The sequence below is a fragment of the Centropristis striata genome, chromosome 19 (genome assembly GCF_030273125.1).
Source record: "Centropristis striata isolate RG_2023a ecotype Rhode Island chromosome 19, C.striata_1.0, whole genome shotgun sequence".
Classification (NCBI taxonomy): Eukaryota; Metazoa; Chordata; class Actinopteri; order Perciformes; family Serranidae; genus Centropristis; species Centropristis striata.
The window spans coordinates 24274916-24291089 of NC_081535.1; the positions used below are offsets into that span (position 1 = coordinate 24274916).

Consider the following 16174-nt stretch of genomic DNA (forward strand, 5'->3'; position numbering starts at 1 on the left):
CTCATTGGATTGTGGACTCCGGTTTTGAAGCCTCGCGTGCAGCATATTGTTAGTTTTTCCATGCGCAGAAAGGATTTGGAGCTGAAATGATGTTATGTTATCAGCTAACGCAAGCACACATTTTGTTAGCAGGGACGAATCATTCTGCTAAATGAACAGCCAACTCCTCAGTTTTGGTCCAGCTGAACGCAGTTAACTTGGATGAAGTAAAAAAAAATGTGTGAAAGGGTCAAATTTCTAAGATGAAAACAGACACTGTGCACTGTGGTAGTGAACTGTCTTAACCAAAATGAACATCATACTGTATTGACGAAGACTTTAGACTAATGATTGAGACCATAAACTCATTATGAGAATGTTTAATGAGGTCATAAACCAAGTGAGAAGTATGCTCATATTCCTTTTGATTTACATAGAACCTGACTTCTTTTAGCAGCCAGTGGAGTCGCCCCCTGTTGGCCATTAGAGAGAATGCAGGTTTAAGGCACTACTGCATTGGCCTCACTGTTCAGGCCCAGAGGTCAAAGAGAGGAAGCAGGTGTTGGCGAGAAAGATGATGTACAGACGGTTATGCATGGGTGCTGGTGACCTAGCCTTGATCCCAGCTCACCTGCCTCACTTCTGCATCCTCTCACATTTCCCTGTGATTTCTGTCAGCCGGGCTGTCTCTGTGTGATTTACTTCACTCCACTGTGAAGAAGCCAAGCCTCTGTGGACTGAACCATTGCAACAGTCTCTTAAACACATAATGTCAGTTTGTGGGGGTCTGGTTTTTAGTTTTGGATGTAAACTAAAGCTGCTAACTGCTGTTCAGCTAATAGTATAGCTGAACTTGTGCATCCTCTCCGAGGGCAGACTGGATGCTACAGTGACTCACTACCGCCTCTTGAGGCAAAAGTGGTATTACAAGACAGGATGGTTAGGGCTGGCTGCTTGGCATGCTAACTTCACCGTATAGCCGTGTTTCCACTAGGGGGGGAAAGTGGCCACCGGGAAAGTCTCAGGCCACACCCTCTCAAAAGTCCGCTCACTCTGCATGTTTTGACTACAAGTTAGCCCCCAGAGGGATTTAGAGACTGGTGACGTATGGATTTAGAGACAGGTGACGTATGGTTTTCTCCGTCGCTAACAGTGCACAACGTCAGCAGCTGAAAGCAGCATGGCTAATTATGCACAGAGTCTCCGCTTATTATAAACATAGTGATGTGAATTAACGGCAATTCTAACTGTGCACAGAGTGTCCTGTGTTTGTTGTAAACAAACAGAGATCGTTAATTGAACACCTCCTGCAGCAGCAGCACATACACACTGTACTGCTACAGAGCTAACTGTAGCTAACTGCCGCTAACGGCGGCTCTTCTGAACAAGCCGGCCTCCGGCTCGTTAGGCTCATTAAGAAGAGTAAGAAGGAGTTGCTGGATTTGTCTCCAGTCGCTTTCTTGGAAAAAAAGTCGCTAAGGGGGTCTGAAAAGTTGCTAAGTTGGTAACACTGCTTTGCCGGCTTTTACAAATGGCGTGTGTTGTTGTCGTGTAGAGTACTACGTCACATCCTGCTTAGCGATCTATCCAATCAGTAACCAGGCTGTTTTCAGGGGAGAAAAAAAGACCCTGCTCTTCTACAGGGACTAAAAAGTCCCAACTAAAGCCGGCTCCGGACTGCTCGTATTCAAATTAGGGGTGTTTTGGTGAATGAGACCCGCCTCATTCCAGGTATTGTCCGGTAGTGGAAACAGCCTTTATATCTGTGCAACACGATACAGAAATGTCTTTGACATAACGGTCACTTCTTTACATTCTGTTGATAATGTTTTTCGATGTTTTTAACTAAATATCCATACAAATCTTACATATTGCACCTTTAAACAACCAGAAGTTTTTATCCTTGTTTTCCACTGATCCTGTCAACAGTTAAATCCAATGTCAATGAAGTAAAGCTGACCACAGCTGCTGTTTTCTGTCAATAAGGAATCTTTTTTCAGATTAATGTAGTTTCCATTCATGTCAGGATGCTATGCGAATAAACAGCAACGCTTTATCTTACAGCCCCATGATTCCTGAATAATTAAACTAGGAAGTTTCATGTAAAATATCATGTAATGTCACACTAAGTAGATTGAAAATGAATAATGTATTTGAGGGTCAAACTGAGTGAGTGCACCTGAAATGTTGCTTATAATCACACAGGAAACAGTGTGCACACAAAGAACTGAAGGTTCAACTGTGACACATGGAATGATCCAGTTTTTCTCAGGATGCATTTGTAAAAACAATTTATTTTACTTTATATTTTGTATAGTTTGTGTTTGTTATGTTAATGTAATATGGAGCAGAGTAAGTATAATTCTAGTATTACAGCTTTTAGCTATTTTAGCAGTGTGTTTTTTGTTTTATTTCTATTTAAATGCACACTGGAAGACACTGACTGTTGCCACAACAGTGTACAGAGTAACTAGTGACACATACCATGACATTACATCAGCCAGATTTAAGAGTTGTCATGTTGCTGTTGCTTAAGGCAATATGTTTAATGCACAAAGTTTTCCAAATTCACTTGATCCTTTTTCATCATCCACGTCATCCCATTGTTTGTCTTCTGGGTCAGAGGGTTGACTGTTGAGCTGTCAAACAACACAGCTGCAGGTAAATCTACAATCTGATGGTTATGCTTTAGAAACAGCTCAGCAGTAATATAAAGGATACATGACTTTATTTTGGTAATGGGATGAACTAAAAATTAAGCACCAGTATTCCTCTTTAAGGAAAACAAAACACATAACAAATATTAAATACCCACTTTTTAATTATGCAAATAAGAGACTAACATTGTTATAGATACATACAAAGCATGTGCATTTTTTTATATTTCTATCTATTTATTTATTTAGATTTTGGAGGACAAGTAAGGGTTCATTTGTTTTTCTTTTTAGTCAAGGTCACTAATTTTAGAAAAATAATCAAAATCTCACTCAGTTTTCCTAAGAATCTTCTACGCTCTGCAGTATGACACAATTTTCCGACCTAAAGGAAACATTTTATGAGCGTTCCACCACTGACATCCAGAACACCAGTACACAGACGTACGTTCTAAACCAGTATCAAATCATCAAAAGTGACATTTTAGAGCCAAGGCCAATTTCTTTCTTATCCTAAACTCATTTATCTTGGTCTCAAGCAATATTGTGAAATGAGCACAAAGTCATGACAGAGTCAGGAAACTTGAAATGAAGACAGTGAGTGATCCAGCTGTCATTTCAGTAGCTAACCCTCCTGAGAAAACAGGAGGGTACCATGTCCTGTTTGTGCTCAGTATATTAAATCAATTTAAAAATGACAAATGTAACATTGGTCCATTGAGTTTTGATTCCTCCCAATACTTCTCACACAATTTCATGCCAATATGACCTTTACAGCACCACTCATACATGGGTCAGTGACAAATAAGGGTTAAATAAGGGTTTTTTAGAGAATATTAAACTTTTTCCACCTACAGTGTATTTAAGTGGACTTATACATATAATTATTTAATTAAAAAAAAAACATATGTATATGAGTATTTCTACATTTACACATATTGTCAATATTGAGCAGAACATATTCTTAAAACAACCATTTTTTTCTAAAGTTTTGAAAAATTATGTAAAATTTGTTATTTACCATAATGTTGCAATGTAAACTTGGATTGTATTTTTTTTCTCATTTTAGTTCACTTTTGTTTTCCTGTATATAGATATAGATATCAGATTTTTATGGGGAAAAAATACTGGTTACACCAATTGACAATGGATTAGATCACGTCATTGACCCACATGTTAGCAGGACATGGACAGTCAGATGGACAGTGAATTTTAAGTTCAAGTAGACCAGGGGTCGGCAACCTTTACCTTTTTTAAAAGAGCCATTGTTGGCCAAAAAAAGAGAACATTCTCAGAATGGAGCCACACATTTTTTGGAGCCTTACAGTGAAGATAAAACAGCCTTAACTGAAGCCTAATTAGCCTACCAACATTACTAATAGGTCACAATGAGCAGTTATTAAGATGGTTTTGTCAGAATGCAGTTAGGACTCAAGTGCAAATAAGAGGCTAGACTCTGAGAAATATCTCAGGCAGGCTAACCTGGCAAGGGAAACTCAAAACTACTTGCTTGACTACTAAATGACTTGAAATTGGCAAAATTGAGAGGTTAAGGTGCCGGGCCGTAGGTTTTCATAAGCTATGATGCACATTTTATTTGACTAAAATTTTAAAAGAAAATGTTTTACTGGTGTTTATATTCTTCAATTGTAAAAATGTGTGGTTTATAAAGTGCTTTGGGCCTACACCAATGATAGATTAAAATTAAAATGTTAAAAGAAATAACTGTTATTATTTGGTATAATGTTTTGGTCAAAGGGAGCTGCTGTAGAAGAGCCTGAAGAGCCGTGTGAGGCTCCGGAGCGGCAGGTTGCCGACCCCTGAAGTAGATGATAACACATTTTACATTTAAAATGTTTTCAACCTGTAGCTGAAATGTCAAATAAAAACTGATGTTAAATTAATTTTCAAGTCTGCATTTCAGATGTTGTGCTCATTTCACGAAAATCATTGAGACTTTAGTGTCTTTGTACATCTGCAATGATTATTTAATATGGCGTTTGCATTAATATCCACAAGATGTCCAAGTCCAGACTGTCATCTTGATGAGAAACTGTCAAAACTGGACACAGACTTGGTGGGAGTTGTGTTTAACTGCAGCTCATCAGATTCTATAAGCAGGGATCCATGATTGTCACTTTATACCAAAGGCATGGATAGAAATGGTCCCTCTAGTCAACGAAAGTGCAGCTTTTATTTAAAGTGCTTTTAGGAGTGATATTTGGAATAAAAAAGACAGACGATATTATACCTCTTAAGGAATTCAAATTCCACTTTCAGGAGAATAAATATCATGTCTTTATCTTAATATCTTGACTGAGGCAAGATTTAATCTTTGCCTCTGTAGCCATGTTCACTGGCTATCAGTGCTGAATCAAATCAATCGGAAGAATTGAATATATACTCTAATTCCACATCATTTTCAAAATAAATTGTGCTTTGAATTATACTTCCTAAACTGCTTTATATAATTTTTGCCATTCATATGAAAATAAAACAACTCACTAAATCACTAAGGTTCATGCCCTACACCAGACAGTACAAGAAACACACCAAACCCAGCTAGTCCTGTGCTTTTCATGCGGCTAAAGGCATCACAACAATTGGCTGCCACCAGTACAAATATTTCAACACTGATTTTTCTTAATAGTCTTTGCATTTTTTACCCCTTCCTTCACCTAAACCAGTCGCCTCATTATATGTCAGTTCGATTAAGTTCAGTCAGTATGCTGTAGAGTTACACGCAGACAAAGGGCCCGACTCAAACACTTCTGGACTGACATTTCGATGGCGTTTTTTTTTTTTTTTTTTTTAATTTATGTCAAACATTAGTATTGTATCCATGGTAACCTGCGGTTTAATACACCTTACACACAGATTTAAAACACTGGTATAACATTTGACTGCAATTGTGTTTGAATTGTCTCAATATATATGCTTTTAAATGGACACCAGCCCAGTATGAAATAACCAGTCGGTGCTGCTGCTGCACCACATAGTGTTTGCAAGGCCACATGACAGAATCTGCTCCTTTACGTGCCATTTTGGTGCAAGTGTTTAGAAACTGCAGCAGGCACAGGGGCACAGCAATGTGACATAAAAGCTCAGACAAAGCTCCACAGCAGTCTGTGTGCAGGATAGTAAAAGAGCTGTTTTATCATGATAGTTGGAAAGACTATACGCCGCAGTGATATGAGACCTAACATCCATGCATCCAACCATCGGCAGCTGCTGCTCTAAATGATTTAGGATATTATAAAGTACCTTTCATATATATCATTTTCCAATGTGCTCGTTAAAATACCTATATATTTCAATAACAGTCCTGTTATACTCACCACTCTGCTGCTATTAAAGGTACAGTGTGAATATTAAGTAACTCTTTCTTTCATTATCCTTAACCGCTTATCCGCAATCGGGTCGCGGGTCACGCAGTCACACTCTCATTCACCTACGGGCAATTTAGAGTCACCATTTAAACCTAAGCTGCATGTTTTTGGACTGTGGGAGAACCCACACTGACATGGGGAGAACACGGAAACTCCACACAGAAGAGCCGCAGACCGGAGTGGAACCGGCGACCTTCTTGCTGTGAGGTAAGAGTGCTAACTAGTGATGTGCCAAAGAAGCCTCATGAACCATTGTCATTATTTTCTGAGCCCACTAGATGGTGCTATTGGTTTAGAGTAAAAGGCTTAAGTAATAGTAATTGAGTGTGCTTTCAGCTCTTTGTAGAACACAGAGAACCATCTAGTGGACTCAGAAAATAATGAAAATGGTTCATGAGGCTTCACTGGCACATCACTAGTGCTAACCACTACACCACTGTGTTGCCCCATATTAAGTAACTTCATTAGGTATTTAAAATACAATATATGTTAAACTGTATTCCACCCCAGAGACAAAGAGTCTTGATGAATGAATGCATTTGTTTCTGTTTCATTTGCTCTATAATTCATATGAGGCGCGCATTTCCCGTAGTTAACAGATTTTAGATTTTTTAATTTGAAGGTAATCCAAAAGTAATTTAAAATATTTGGAATACATAACTTAATGTGAGTAACATAATGGATTATGTTAAAAGTTGGGGCATGTATTCAGTAATGTGTGGGGAAGTACATGTTAAAGTAAGCCTCCCAACCCTACAGTGGCCTTCAGGTAGCAGCCTCTCTCTAGAACCACTGGTCCATTTGTCCATCCTGGGCTACTGTCCAATCCAAGTACTCATTCTAAGCTAACAAAAACAGGTGATTATACACTTATCCTGAACCCTATACACTGTGTTAAAGCTTTGTAAATGTACATTGTGAAGCCATCGTAGTTCAGCTAATATCCTCAGTGCTTTTCGAGCCTGCCAGAGTTTTGGGACCTTTTATCATAATTTTAGATGTGTGCAGAACACTTATTTCTTTTTCATCAGAAAAGGGTTCTTGGCCCTCGATTTGGGTTACTGCAGTGTGAGATCTTACATAAGACCTTTATTCACCTTGTACTGAGTCCAACAGTTGGAATCAGCAGAGAAGGATAACTGTAGTTGTACAGTGCTTAAGTAAAGTCTGAATCAGGCTCTTTGTCAGTAGCTCTTCTTTCATGCAGCTCACATACAGTAAACACAGAGCTCAATGTACAGCAAACTGCCATTCAAGCTCTAATGGTAAAGCAGCACTTCATGGAGTTTTAGGGACTCACAGCCAAAAAGAACACACAAGTAAGACATGGACACTTTAAGACAACTTCATCACTTCCTTATCAGTAGATAGTAGGAAAGGTAAAATACACGGTTCTGCAGAAACAAGCACATGTTTAAAGGGCCTGTTTAAGCTCCAACTTATTTCTATAGCCAGTGTACCAATGAGCACTGAGGCGTTCACCAACATCAACACATCAACACAACAAGTCTGCTTTCTACTCCAGCTGTCTGTTTCTATCATGGTGCAGACACAGAGCCCTGATGGTCTAAGCTGTCCTACATAGGAGCATCAACAACTTGATATGACAAACAGCACCATATATTCCAAATTCAAATAAAATATTTTTTCTGTGCATTAAGCAGTAGCTACTGGTCTAATGGAAAAACTCAACTTTTGATTGCTATCATTTCCAATATTATCAGTGAATTATGGTCTTAGGGCCATGTAGTAAAATAATATAAAATATAATTTCAAAATTTCAAGTATCCACAAGAGTTTTAAAGGCATCACTATATAACGGACACTGGGACAGTCATAAGATGATTAACAGAAAATTATGTTAACAAAAATATATATTTCTGTAATAGATTTTTTCAAGACTTCACTCTAATTTTGACCTTATCATGCCGCAAAAAAAATCTTAGAGGGAAATTCCGCTTTGGTGACCTGTTCAGGACTTGTGTGGGAGGAAGAAAGGATCATTGTCATTGTTTTGGCTTTGAATGGAAAAACAGAACCATGTTCCTCCAAGTTTCACTGCAGAGCCATTTTATGTCTGCTTCTACCCTAACACCATGTCTGTAATGGATGTGCTCCAGCGGCATGTTTTTTTGTGGTATTCACAGAGAACAGACACACTTCCATTGAACAGTTTAGCTGTCTCTAGGTGGAGCACCTTTTTACACTTCAGATCCGTCTTCTTTCATGATGTGTAACACACTGAGCTCTGCCAAAGACAAGCTGCAGTAGAACACATGTAAAATACCTTTCCTTCAGCAAACTAGGTGTGTAAATCTGAGCTGTTAGGCTATATTTGTTAATACTGTAGTATAAATAATGTAAATAGAAAGCAATACACTTATCCTTAAGAATAATGATATCCACATAAGTCTTTTCAGACAGCAGTCACTGTCTGTTTTCTTCTCTGCCTCAACTGAATTTTTGGATTGTGAGAAGAGACATGTTTTCAACTATATATTCATACAATGGCCTAGCAATGCCACAAGTCAATAATTTTTCAAGTGTTTGAGGTACAAAGCAAGTAATAAATCAAATATTAGTATGTTAATGTGACTCAGCTCAATGAAACACAAAGCTTAATATGACAGATGTGGTCCCATGTTTGTGTTGGAAAGATTCATAAAGTAGATATATTGCACTAAATGTCTTTTGGATTTATTTTGTCTCCTTGTGCAAACTTTGTAATTGTAAACTGTTCAGTGCTTTCTCGCTGACAACTGCACTATGGCAAAACAGCGCAAGGGGCTGTGTTGGTTTATTATCACTGGTTATTAAAGATAAAATATACTCAGCACGTCCAGTCCGATCATTGTCGTAAAGCCGCCCACCACATAGCCCTTCTGTACCAGTTGAACTCTACAGCTCTTTCATTTCTCCCCTTGTCTCCATGCTGCCATGGTTAACAGCAAATCAGCACATTGCTACATCTTAAACACTGCAGTTGATCTGCCCGCTCTGGTCACTTGAACATACTTGATTTGCCAAATGCACTGCAGGAAAACGTGTGTCTCTGAAATGAATGCCAAGGCCTGCATTGGTTTTTGCCACAGTTATTGTCAATGTGAAAGCCTAAACTCTACATGGCCACACTGATTGTGTGAAGGGCAACACACACCAGCTGTATGATGCATGCAACAATGTCAAATCCATGTCTATTTCTAAACACACACCTTCAGTCATGCAGCCAGTGTGTGTTGCACTTACAGTAAGTTCCTGCTTGGTGCTCAATCTCCAGCAGGGGACGCCCCAAACAAGCACATTTCACATGGGAGGCCTTCTGCTCATTTTAGTTGCAATTTAAATTAGGGCTGGGCGATATATCGATATATAAAATATATCGATATATCGATATATAAAATATATCGATATATAAAATATATCGATATATTTTTTAATGTGATATGGAATTAGACCATATCCCATATATCGATATAGTTCAATTTTGAGCTGTGATCCTTGCTCCAGGCAAGCTGCTTTAAATAAATGCTGCCCTTACTAAGGTTTGTCATATTTACTTATTTTGTAATGTTCGTTATTCTTTCCTCATATAAATATATTTATTACAGAAAAAGACTGGCCTATTTTATTTCATAGGCTATTTTTATTTAAGATATTTTTTATTTAAATGTGCACTTTGTGGAGCTTTGAGTTTTAAAAAAAAAAGGTACTCCTGTTGTTATACAGTATTTATGTTCACTTAAATAAACAGTTTTGTCATATTTGACTTTGACTGAACATTTGCTCTCACTCTGCGATAAAAAATATCGGTATATATATCGTATATCGATGTTCAGCCTAAATATATTGGGATATGACTATGGTCCATATCGCCCAGCCCTAATTTAAATGTAAATGTTCTTACTAAATTTTTTACATAAGCCATACTAAAAACATAGTTAATTCAAAGTTGTTATTGTCGTTTTACTTTAAGTGATCAGTTGTGGTTGACAAAAACTGATTAATGATTAAATGCTCAGGGGGTGAATATTAGTATTGATCAGCAGGCATTACATCCCTAATAACACCAGTGTCACCTTCCAGTGTCACATATAACTAAACAATGCTGTCATTTACAGCTTCAAGTTGGGGTGAGGGGTTAAAATTGTGCCCAGGGTCCTAGATAGGCTTGGGCTGCCCCCGGCTAAGTGTCTCAGTGCATTAAACAGCACTGAGAAATGAAAAGAAATGAATAGTGTAGATTTTTCAGTGAAACAGATGGAGGCATTGGGCAATGAATTAATGAATGACTTCTTGGCAGGTTTGATAGTTTACCAGCCCTTGGTAGATGAGTAGAGAGTGGAGGTGGTACACTGCATGTAGTGTAGGAGGCTATAGGGACACATAGAGCATCATGAGAGTATTAAGGGCTTACTGTCACCTCTGGATATTCATGAACAGAACCCCTAGAACACATGCAAAGACACAGCCTACTGCCAAGGTCAGTCCTCCTGCTCCTCACTGTCCTGCCGGCCGTCTATCCTCTTCTCTTTGTGACACGAGAAGATCCGCCGCATCTCCTCCTCGTACCTGATGAAATTCTCTCCAAACCTAGCCCAGGCTTTTAGGGGGACTGTGATGGTGTTTCTATACGGCTGCCGTACCTCGCTAATTTTTAAAAAGATACCATACCGGTTGGACCCGACGTCAAAGTAAAACCTCTTGTTGTCCACCCGAAAAGACGCAGCCTCGGGCAGCTCGGGGCTCTCGTCGTGGTTCCTGGAGCCGCTCCGGCCGCGCTCGTCGCTCTCCTCGTCGCCGTAGTCTTCGATGAGCTGTGACAGCGCGTCTCTGAACTCGATGAGCCCCTGAGCCGGCAGCACGATGGTCTGCTCGATGCCCTGGCCGTAGTAGCCCATGGTGCCGTGTCCTTTGCTGACAGTCTGCCGTATGCGGAGGAAGCGACCCCTCTGGTTCTCCTTCAGGTCCAGGAAGTACTTTCTGTTGTCTCTCTCTATGAACTCGCTCTTGAGGACGCGGTGGGCATGGTCGTCGGACACCGCGGAGCCGGTGGGGGACAGCGCCGCGTGCTGCTGCTCCTGCTGCCTCCTGCGGGAGTCGTGCGCGCGGCCCTGGCCGTTGTTGCTGTGCTCCTCGAGCTGCGGAGGCGCGAGGCCCCCCCGCAGCCCGATGCGGGCATAGTAGTCTATGAAGTCCCCCAGGCAGTAGCGGAGCGCCGGGGCCATGGACATGGACAGCGTCAGCTTGCTCTTCCTGATGTTATCATGCCGGCCTCTGCCGATCCACACCTCGGCTATCTTCAGGAAGCGACCCCGCACACTCTGCTTCACATCCAGATAGAAGCGTTTCTTCTGGATGTCGACGCGTTTGGACGCTAACTCCTGGATGTCATTGCCCTGCTGCTGGGATCCGCTCTGGACATATTGCTGAGGATATGTGGGTCTCGGTAAAGAATCTGATGCAATCTTACCCCTGCCTCTTTCCATCCCTCTGCAACATCCATCAGCCATCATGATTTATATTCCTCCACTAGACAGCACAGGACAAAGCGATCCCCCATCCCACAGGGCGACTAATAAACGAATAGAGCAGGATTATTCATTCAGCAGGCTGCTGGAGCTACACACAACTTAGCGAGATGCCTCGAATGACCTAAAAATGGCAGCTAGTTTGGAGGCACCAGCTGATTGAGTTGCTGTGTCCCGAAGAAAAGGTCAAGCTCCACTATTTAGCCGTTTCCACTGCAAACTTCATGCCATTTCCATCACCCAGTGCCTTAGTGCTGCCCCTGTACCGAGGAGCCAGGGAGGGAAGCAGCCAACCTGAAATGGGAGAAGGCGTCCAATACTACATGAACCCGATGAACCCATCCAGCAGCCCTCCCCGTCCTGAGAGTACCTCAGTTAAAGAGACACGATTTACACAGTGGTGTAGTTCTCACACTCCCCTCAGCTGCATCAGCCTCAGCCGCACCGATCCACACAGACACATATTACAGGAAATATGACTTGAAGAGATTAATGAATTTGTTTATGTTTCATTTAAAACTTCATTAACCTCATTTCATTCAGGCTGTGATAACCAATAACTCTGCCTTTCACTGTAACTGTTTTTTTTATTTTATGTTTTTGTATGTGTTTTGTCTGTGCTGTTTTGTGTTTTCTCTGTATTCAGTTTTATGTTTTCTCTCTACTCTGTTTTGTGTTTTCTCTATTATGTTTTGTGTTTTCTCTGTATTCTATTTTGTGTTTTCTCTGTATTCTGTTTTATGTTTTTTCTGTACTCTGTTTTGTGTTTTCTCTCTACCCTGTTTTGTGTTTTCGCTGTACTCTGTTTTATGTTTTCTCTGTATTCTGTTTTGTGTTTTCTCTGTATTCTGTTTTGTGTTTTCTCTGTATTCTGTTTTCTCTGTATTCTGTTTTGTTTTTTCTCTGTATTCTGTTTTGTGTTTTCTCTGTTCTCTGTTTTAGGTTTTCTCTGTATTCTGTTTTGTGTTTTCTCTGTATTCTGTTTTGTGTTTTCTCTGTTCTCTGTTTTATGTTTTCTCTGTATTCTGTTTTGTGTTTTCTCTGTACTCTGTTTTCTCTGTATTCTGTTTTGTTTTTTCTCTGTATTCTGTTTTGTGTTTTCTCTGTTCTCTGTTTTAGGTTTTCTCTGTATTCTGTTTTGTGTTTTCTCTGTATTCTGTTTTGTGTTTTCTCTGTTCTCTGTTTTATGTTTTCTCTGTATTCTGTTTTGTTTTTTCTCTGTATTCTGTTTTGTGTTTTCTCTGTTCTCTGTTTTAGGTTTTCTCTGTATTCTGTTTTGTGTTTTCTCTGTATTCTGTTTTGTGTTTTCTCTGTTCTCTGTTTTATGTTTTCTCTGTATTCTGTTTTGTGTTTTCTCTGTACTCTCGACGTCATTGTAAATGAGGGGTTGCCCTCAATGATTCCCCAAGAATAAAAGATAAATGAAAAAAGAAAAAAATTGGTCTATAATTCACGAGGCAGATAACAGATTTTAGATTTTTTTTAATTTGAAGGTAATCCAAAAGTAATTTAAAATATTTGAAATACATAACTTAATGTGAGTAACATAATGGATTATGTTACAAATTAAAATGTGGGGCATGTATTCAGTAATGTGTGGGGAGGTACATGTCAAAGTAACCCTCCAAAGCCTTCAGGTAGCAGCCTCTCTCTAGAACCACTGGTCCATTTGTCCATCCTGGGCTACTGTCCAATCCAAGTACTCATTCTAAGCTAACAAAAACAGGTGATTATACACTTATCCTGAACCCTATAAACTGTGTTAAAGCTTCCGAAATGTACATTGTGAAGCCACCGTAATTCAGCTAATATCCTCAGTGCTTTTCCAGCCTGCCACAGTTTTGGGACCTTTTATCATAATTTTAGATGTGTGCAGAACACTTATTAATTTTTTAATCAGAAAAGGGTTCTTGGCCCTTGATTTGGGTTACTGCAGTGTGAGATCTTACAGAAGACCTTTATTCACCTTGAATACCTCAGTTAAAGAGACATTTACACAGTGGCTGTAGTTCTCACACTCCCCTCAGCTGCATCAGGCTCATCCGCACCGATCCACACAGAAACATATTCCTGATACAACACTTTATAATAAGGATGCAGATAATGTTCAATCATCGCATGGCTTGATTCCATGCCTGAATTAATGCAGGGTGTGTTATCAATTCCTGTTTGCTCACTGCAAAAACTGAAATCTAAGTCAGATTAAATATCTTAGATCAAGGGGATACATGCTAAACTGTTTCACTTGTTTTAAGTGTTTTGGTCCTTAATTATCTAAATCAGATATTACAGCTTGTTACTGAGATTTTATGACCTATACTGAGTAAATACATGCTGGAAACTAGAATATCAAAAGTTACAAAGCTGTTTCATCAACACTTACAAGTATAAAACTGCTATTTCAAAGTAATCATTTCTTATTTCAAGCATAACTAAGAAATCATAACATAATTTTACCTCTTCACATACTTAAAACAAGCAGCCAGATGGAATCAAGTGTTTTATTATCAATGAAAATATAGAAGTGTGTATTGTTGTGTAGTATGTATATAATTAACTAGTACATTGGCACAGAGCTGTAAATTGACACTTGATATTTAAACATTTAACATGAAACATTTAATGACAAAAATAAAAAAAAATCACTTGTTATTAGTTAGAATACACTAATTCTAAGGTATTTGTGGGTTCATTGAGATTAGATATTTTAACTTGTTTTGGAAAGTCTTGACAAGCCAAATTTTCTTGTTCCTTTGGCAGATAATTTTGCTATTTTTAAGCAAAATACACCTAATTTTTGTACTTTTTTTCTTCTTTTTTAGAGGTGGCTTTTTGCAGTGCTCATCGTGATCTAATAATTTACCCACTGTGACATTATTTGATTTGTTCAAACATAATAGACCATCAATTAAGGAATTATAATTACCACTTCCAGTGTATCTGCTCATCAGAACTGGACCTATTGTCATTGAAATAAGAAGCTGTTTTTCTCTCTCAAATCCATTCACATATTGGAATATCTGGAAAGTTTTTTAAAGTATTTTTACAAAAAATAAATGCAAAAATTACAGTGATACTTGTATATATAGTACAGTATATTTTTGTTACAAACACGGTGCCAGAGTATTTTACAGTGGAGTAATGTATTTTTAAAAAATGTCATTGTAACTGCTACTGAATTAACCCATTTATCTTTTTACGGTCTTTTACTGTCATGTTTTAGCAGTTTTTCACCATAAAATCTACACATTTTTTACAGTGTAGGTGAGCATTTTTTGAGTGGATTGAGTGCATTTTTTGCTGGCATGTGCATTTTATGTGTTATATTATGCTTTCATTCCATATCGCATGTACATTGTAAATTTGATTATTATTTTACAAAGTAGTTTGAACCAATTATTTGAAAGTAGCTTTAGTTAACCAAACTACATTTCTCCCCTGGCTACACTGTAAAAAAAAAAATGATGTTGCTTTTACAGAAAAAAAATGGCAGAATAACTCTGCAAAAAATACAGTACAAATGTAAACTTTACAAATCAACTTGTAAATTTAACTGGTATTCAGTATACAATAAATAATAACTGAATGTTAATTCACTGGTAATCAATGCGCAATAAGCAAAATCTGCATGTAAATTTTGCATAAATAATTAGTATAAAAGCAGCATCATCCTGTTAAATTAGCAGTAAAGGACAGTATAATCTACAACTTAACTTTTTTTTTTAAATTACTACAGTTTTAGGATGTAACATTTACAAGTTGTTCTGTAAGGATGTTGACATATGTACTGTATTTTTTACGGAAATATTCTGGTAACCACAGCTGCCAGTTTTTTTCTGTAAAATAAACGGGACATTTTTACTGTGTAGCTCTGATGTAGTTAAACTCCTTCCAGTGTGAAGACATTGGTTGTTTGCTAAGTTATGCTTTCAAAGCTACTACGACAGTTTTCCTATAATTAGATTTTTTTAAATGCGAAATATCACCTTGCTTCCAGTATTGCAATATATTGAATCTGGAGCCCTGTATCATATGTATTGTATCACCAGACACTGTATGCAGGAAATACACAGCTCACCAAACCAAACATGTTTTGAGTGTATCCCTACACATGTTAAATATACACTAGGGCTGCAACTAACGATTATTTTCATTATCGATGAATCTCTCGATTATTTAAATGATTAATCGATTAGTTGTTTGGTCAATAAAATGTTGAAAAATATCAATCGGTGTTTCCCAAACCACAAGATGACGTCCTCAAATCTCTTGTTTTGTCCCCAAACCAAAGAGATATTCAGTTTATTGGCAAAAAGGAACAAAGGAACCTGAAATATTCACATTGAAGCAGCTGAAATCAGAGAATTTGGACTTTTGTCTTTAAAATTGCTCAAACCAATTATTCGATTATCAAAATAGTTGAATTTGAATAATAAATTATTGTTTGATTAATCAATTAATTGTTGCAGCTCTAATATACAGCATAGTTAGTTATGGAGCCATTGAATTTCATCCACTTTCCCCACTGCTGCCCATTTCTGCCACAACAAGAAAATCTGAAAAGTTATGCAGGATGAAAATAAAAACACTTCTGCTAAATCAACCTGATTAGTCATTAAATAAT

General features: G+C 38.2%; 1 protein-coding gene across 1 annotated transcript; it reads right to left on the minus strand.

Moving 5' to 3' along the window:
* Nucleotides 1-9448: 9448 nt before the first annotated feature.
* On the minus strand, nucleotides 9449-11535 carry purg (purine-rich element binding protein G). Its single transcript, XM_059357602.1, has one exon. It carries the CDS (start codon nucleotides 11533-11535, stop codon nucleotides 10504-10506), a length of 1032 nt encoding a protein of 343 aa, XP_059213585.1. The 3' UTR covers nucleotides 9449-10503.
* Between the last annotated feature and the right edge of the window lie 4639 nt (nucleotides 11536-16174).